Consider the following 6,000-nt stretch of genomic DNA (forward strand, 5'->3'; position numbering starts at 1 on the left):
CTGGCATTTGTACACATACAGCGACTTGTTATTTAGATTCTTGCATTCTGATTTCCCTGTGTCTCCCTCGCTCCCCATGTCTCCCTCGCTCCCCGTGTCTCCCTTGCTCCCCATGTCTCCCTGTGTCTCCCTCTCTCCCCGTGTCTCCCTCGCTCCCCGTGTCTCCCTCGCTCCCCGTGTCTCCCTCTCTCCCCGTGTCTCCCTCTCTCCCTGTGTCTCCCTCCCTCTCCGTGTCTCCCCCTCTCTCCCTCGCTCCCCGTGTCTCCCTCTCTCCCCGTGTCTCCCTCTCTCCCCGTGTCTCCCTCGCTCCCCGTGTCTCCCTCGCTCCCCGTGTCTCCCTCTCTCCCCGTGTCTCCCTCGCTCCCCGTGTCTCCCTCTCTCCCCGTGTCTCCTTCTCTCCCCGTGTCTCCCTCTCTCCCCGTGTCTCCCTCACTCCCCGTGTCTCCTTCTCCACCCGTGTCTCCCTCGCTCCCCGTGTCTCCCTCGCTCCCGTGTCTCCCTCGCTCCCCGTGTCTCTCTCTCCCCGTGTCTCCCTCGCTCCCCGTGTCTCCCTCGCGCCCCGTGTCTCCCTCGCGCCCCGTGTCACCCTCTCTCCCCGTGTCACCCTCTCTTCCCGTGTCTCCCTCCCTGTGTCTCCCTCGCTCCCCATGTCTCCTTCGCTCCCCGTCTCCCTCTTTCCCCGTGTCTCCCTCTCTCCCCGTGTCTCTCTCACTCCCCGTGTCTCCCTCTCTCCCCTTGTCTCCCTTTCTCCCCGTGTCTCCCTCTCTCCCCGTGTCTCCCTCTCTCCCCGTGTCTCCCTCTCTCCCCATGTCTCCTCTCTCCCCGTGTCTCCCTCTCTCCCCGTGTCTCCCTCTCTCCCCGTGTCTCCCTCTCTCCCCGTGTCTCCCTCGCTCCCCGTGTCTCCTTCTCTCCCCGTGTCTCCCTCGCTCCCCGTGTCTCCCTCGCTCCCCGTGTCTCCCTCGCTCCCCATGTCTCCCTCTCTCCCCGTGTCTCCCTCGCTCCCCGTGTCTCCCTCGCTCCCCCTGTCTCCCTCTCTCCCCGTGTCTCCCTCTCTCCCCGTGTCTCCCTCCCTCTCCGTGTCTCCCCCTCTCTCCCTCGCTCCCCGTGTCTCCCTCTCTCCCCGTGTCTCCCTCTCTCCCCGTGTCTCCCTCGCTCCCCGTGTCTCCCTCGCTCCCCGTGTCTCCCTCTCTCCCCGTGTCTCCCTCGCTCCCCGTGTCTCCCTCTCTCCCCGTGTCTCCTTCTCTCCCCGTGTCTCCCTCTCTCCCCGTGTCTCCCTCACTCCCCGTGTCTCCTTCTCCACCCGTGTCTCCCTCGCTCCCCGTGTCTCCCTCGCTCCCGTGTCTCCCTCGCTCCCCGAGTCTCTCTCTCCCCGTGTCTCCCTCGCTCCCCGTGTCTCCCTCGCTCCCCGTGTCTCCCTCGCGCCCCGTGTCTCCCTCGCGCCCCGTGTCACCCTCTCTCCCCGTGTCACCCTCTCTTCCCGTGTCTCCCTCCCTGTGTCTCCCTCGCTCCCCATGTCTCCTTCGCTCCCCGTCTCCCTCTTTCCCCGTGTCTCCCTCTCTCCCCGTGTCTCTCTCACTCCCCGTGTCTCCCTCTCTCCCCGTGTCTCCCTCTCTCCCCGTGTCTCCCTCTCCCCATGTCTCCTCTCTCCCCGTGTCTCCCTCTCTCCCCGTGTCTCCCTCTCTCCCTCTCTCCCCGTGTCTCCCTCGCTCCCCGTGTCTCCTTCTCTCCCCGTGTCTCCCTCGCTCCCCGTGTCTCCCTCGCTCCCCGTGTCTCCCTCGCTCCCCGTGTCTCCCTCGCTCCCCGTGTCTCCCTCGCTCCCCGTGTCTCCCTCTCCCCGTGTCTCCCTCGCTCTCCGTGTCTCCCTCACTCCCCATGTCTCCCTCGTGCCCCGTGTCTCCCTCGCGCCCCGTGTCACCCTCTCTCCCCGTGTCACCCTCCCCGTGTCTCCCTCCCCGTGTCTCCCTCGCTCCCCGTGTCTCCTTCGCTCCCCGTGTCTCCTTCGCTCCGTCTCCCTTTCCCCGTGTCTCCCTCTCCCCGTGTCTCCCTCACTCCCCGTGTCTCCCTCGTTCCCCGTGTCTCCCTCTCTCCCCGTGTCTCCCTCACTCCCCGTGTCTCCCTCGTTCCCCGTGTCTCCCTCTCTCCCCGTGTCTCCCTCTCTCCCCGTGTCTCCCTCACTCCCCGTGTCTCCCTCTCTCCCCGTGTCTCCTTCTCTCCCCGTGTCTCCCTCTCTCCCCATGTCTCCCTCGCTCCCCGTGTCTCCCTCGCTCCCAGTGTCTCCCTCTCTCCCCGTGTCTCCTTCTCTCCCCGTGTCTCCATCGATCCCTGTGTCTCCATCGATCCCCTTGTCTCCCTCGATCCCCGTTTATCTGATATACATAAGGCGGTGGCGATGTGGTGAGGTACTCAGAGTACCAGGTGCATGTCGTGGATCAGGGAGCGATGATTCTTACAGTCTCTCTCCCTGTGTCTCTCTCACCCCATGTCTCTCACCCCGTGTCTCTCACCCTGTGTCTCTCACTCTGTTTCTCATGTCCGTTTCTCTCCCTGATATAGATAAGGCGGTGGGGATGTTGATGAGGTACTCAGAGTACCAGGTGCATGTCGTGGATCAGGGAGCGATGATACTTACAGTCTCTCTCTCCCTGTGTCTCTCTCACCCTGTGTCTCCCACCCTGTGTCTCTCACCCCGTGTCTCTCACCCCGTGTCTCTCACCCTGTTTCTCATGTCCGTGTCTCTCCCTGATACAGATAAGGCGGTGGGGATGTTGGTGAGGTACTCGGAGTACCAGTCGCAGGTCGTGGATCAGGGAGCGATGATACTCACTGTCTCCGGAACCGTGCGAGAGACGGGGCAGAAAGTTGCCAAACAGCACACGTTTAGAACACGGACCCCAGATCTGATCATCAAGGTAGCGTGTGTGACTGGGTGCATGCAATTGTGTGTGTTACAAGTGCATGGGGAGATTGTGTTGACATTGTGTGTCCTTGTGTTACAGGTGTAAGGGGAGATTGTGTTGTGACAATGTCTGTCCTTGTGTTACAGGTGCACGGAATATTGGGTTGTGACATTGTGTGTCTTGGTGTTACAGTTGCACAGTGAGATTGTGTTGTGACATTGTGTGTCTTGTGTTACAGGTGCTCGGGGACGCTATTGTCGGACAGCAGATTGTGGCAGAGATTTTATTCCAGAACCCGCTGCAGACAACGCTGCACAATGCAGCCTTCCATGTGGAGGGTCCTGGTCTGCAAAGGCCAAAGGTCGTACAAGTCGGGTAAGTGACCATATATTGTCTATGTGACTTTAAACTCCACCCTATCTCTCACACCTCCTAGCTCTCTCTCACATATAATCTCTCTCTCACATATATAATCTCTCTCTCACATATATAATCTCTCTCTCACACATAAAATCTCTCTCACATACAGTATAATCTCTCTCTCACACATATAATCTCTCTCTCACATAAAATCTCTCTCACATATATAATCTCTCACATACAGTATAATCTCTCTCTCACACATATAATCTCTCTCACACATATAATCTCTCTCACACATATAATCTCTCTCCCTCACATATAATCTCTCTCCCTCACATATAATCTATCACACATATAATCTCTCACACATACTGTATAATCACTCACATGTGTCATGCAGAACTAGGTGCACATGGTCATACAGATGTTGGGTAGTTAACGAGGCATGCAGAGCTAGGTGAAAGGGGTCATACAGATGTTGGGTAGGTAACAAGTCATGCAGAGCTAGGTGTACAGAGTCATACAGATGTTGGGTAGTTAATGAGGCATGCAGAGCTAGGTGCACAGGGTCATACAGATGTTGGGGCTTTAACGAGGTGGACATGGGAGAGATGAGCCTCTTCGGGCCAGCTCTGGGTTGATGTGGTGGATGGGGGGATTTGGGACAGCTCTTCTGAGTAGCAGAATAGACATGATTATCTTTGTAGTGAGATGGTGGTGTTGTTCTCTGAGTAACGATGTTCTCAGTATGTTTCCATGCTGAGTTTGGTGGTCACTGTTTCCCTGAGAATTATCGCTTCTGTTCGGGTACTTATTGATTGAACCAATGATTAGTACTATTCCTGTGGTGTGTAGTGCAGTAGTTGTGTTGTCTGTTGTTACTCTGGGTTGTCGTGAGCTGTTTTTGGGATAGTAGTGTTGATCTTTGAGCCTGTGTTTGGGATGGATTGTGTCTGTCTCTGGTCTTGTATCTCTATGTCTCTCACAATCCCTCTCTCTCCCTTGCAGAGACATTGGTCCCCTGAAGTCAGTCTCTATCACAGAGCGCTTCACCCCTCGACGGCCAGGTCCTCGTCAACTGATCGCCAGTCTGGAGAGTAACGAGCTGAGCCAAGTGCACGGGGTCACCGAGATCATCGTGCGCGACTCTTGAGCTAATCTAGAGCCAATCTAGAGCCATCCCGCATTACTCATTCAGTATTATTGGATGTCACTGGCACACAATGATGACCGCACACACTGAAATCCTATCTGGATGCGGAATATTCCCCTTCAGGACAAACCAGGGTTTAATATTCTATGACATCCAACTGACAAATATGACATCACATGGATCAATATGACTTCACACCAATCTATATGACATCATATTGACCTACATAACATCTGTCAGATTAATATGACGTTATGCTCAGCCACACGTCTCTCATTAGGACTAAGTCTCGTTAATAAAAATGAGTTTAATTTCTAGGAGAGATTTCTCACTGAATAAAAGGTTGGGGCAGGGGTGGGTCAGTCTCACTCATTGGGAGGGGTAGTCTCACTCATTGGGAGGGGCAGTCTCACTAATTGGGAGGGGCAGTCTCACTCATTGGGAGGGGTAGTCTCACTCATTGGGAGGGGTAGTCTCACTCATTTGAGCAGTCTCACTCATTGGAAAAACTGTTTCACTCATTTGCATTGTCCCCCTACTTCTGTCTGTCATGCTTTCATCTCTCTGCTTCTGTCTGTCCTGCTCTCATCTCTATGCTTCTGTCTGTCTGTCCTGTTCTCATCTCTCTGCTTCTGTCTGTCTGTCCTGTTCTCATCTCTCTGCTTCTGTCTGTCTTTCCTGCTCTCATCTCTCTGCTTCTGTCTGTCCTGCTCTCATCTCTATGCTTCTGTCTGTCCTGCGCTCATCTCTCTATTTTTGTCTGTCTGTCCTGCTGATTACCAAGGGAGGTTAATATGAGAGACCCCCTAATGAAGAGGTAGGTTAATATGAGACCCCCTTATAATGACAGAGGGATTTATTTATGAAGGACCCCTTATAATTTTAGAAGGTGGTTAATATGATACCCCCTTATAATGACAGAAGGAGGTTAATATGATACCCCCTTATATTGACAAACGGAGGTTAATATGAGACCCCTATTTACGAAGGATCCCTTACAATGAGGAGCTCGTAGCAGACCCAGTGTATCCCGAGCCAGACCCTGCTATAGATACTCTGGGATTGTCAGCCACACAGACTGTGATCAGATTAAGCACTGAATGTATGTGTCCACTTTTTATTAACTTTAATTCTCAGAAATAAATATATTTTATTGTTTGTTTCAATAAATATTTTATATTATTCAACAAATACTTTCTGCATGGTCTGTGTTTTTATACAACGGGGTATATAGGAGCAGTGTGGTTTAAAGGGTGTATATAGAGAGTAACGTGATCTATAGGGCAGTATGGTAAATAGGGAGGTATTAGAGGCATTGTGGTATATAGGGAGGTATTAGAGACAGTGTGATATATAGGGAGGTATTTGGGGCAGTGTGATATATAAGGCGTTATTAGAGGCCGTGTGGTATATAGGGAGGTATTAGAGGCAGTGTGGTATATAGGGCGGTATTAGGGACTATCACGTATGCACACCTGTGTGTCCTGCATACAGGACAAGGGCTAATACACAGCTCGAAAGCTGTCCCACTTTTCACCTTCGCAAAGGTCCCTCAAATGGACAATATCTCCTCTAAATCCGTCCCCA

At 53.7% G+C, this 6,000-nt stretch overlaps 1 protein-coding gene across 2 annotated transcripts in view; it reads left to right on the top strand.

The window, feature by feature from the left end:
* LOC142465111 (protein-glutamine gamma-glutamyltransferase K-like) overlaps window positions 1-5,604 on the top strand; it is a 46,377-nt gene extending 40,773 nt beyond the window's left edge. For both annotated transcript variants that reach the window (XM_075569036.1, XM_075569037.1), the window contains exons 13-15: window positions 2,749-2,909; window positions 3,136-3,272; window positions 4,269-5,604. In XM_075569036.1, coding sequence (XP_075425151.1) covers window positions 2,749-2,909; window positions 3,136-3,272; window positions 4,269-4,413 — 443 coding nt within the window. In that variant the 3' untranslated portion in view covers window positions 4,414-5,604. The remainder of the gene's footprint in view (window positions 1-2,748; window positions 2,910-3,135; window positions 3,273-4,268) is intronic.
* Window positions 5,605-6,000: the final 396 nt, after the last annotated feature.

This window comes from Ascaphus truei, chromosome 13, assembly GCF_040206685.1.
Source record: "Ascaphus truei isolate aAscTru1 chromosome 13, aAscTru1.hap1, whole genome shotgun sequence".
NCBI classification, from domain to species: Eukaryota; Metazoa; Chordata; class Amphibia; order Anura; family Ascaphidae; genus Ascaphus; species Ascaphus truei.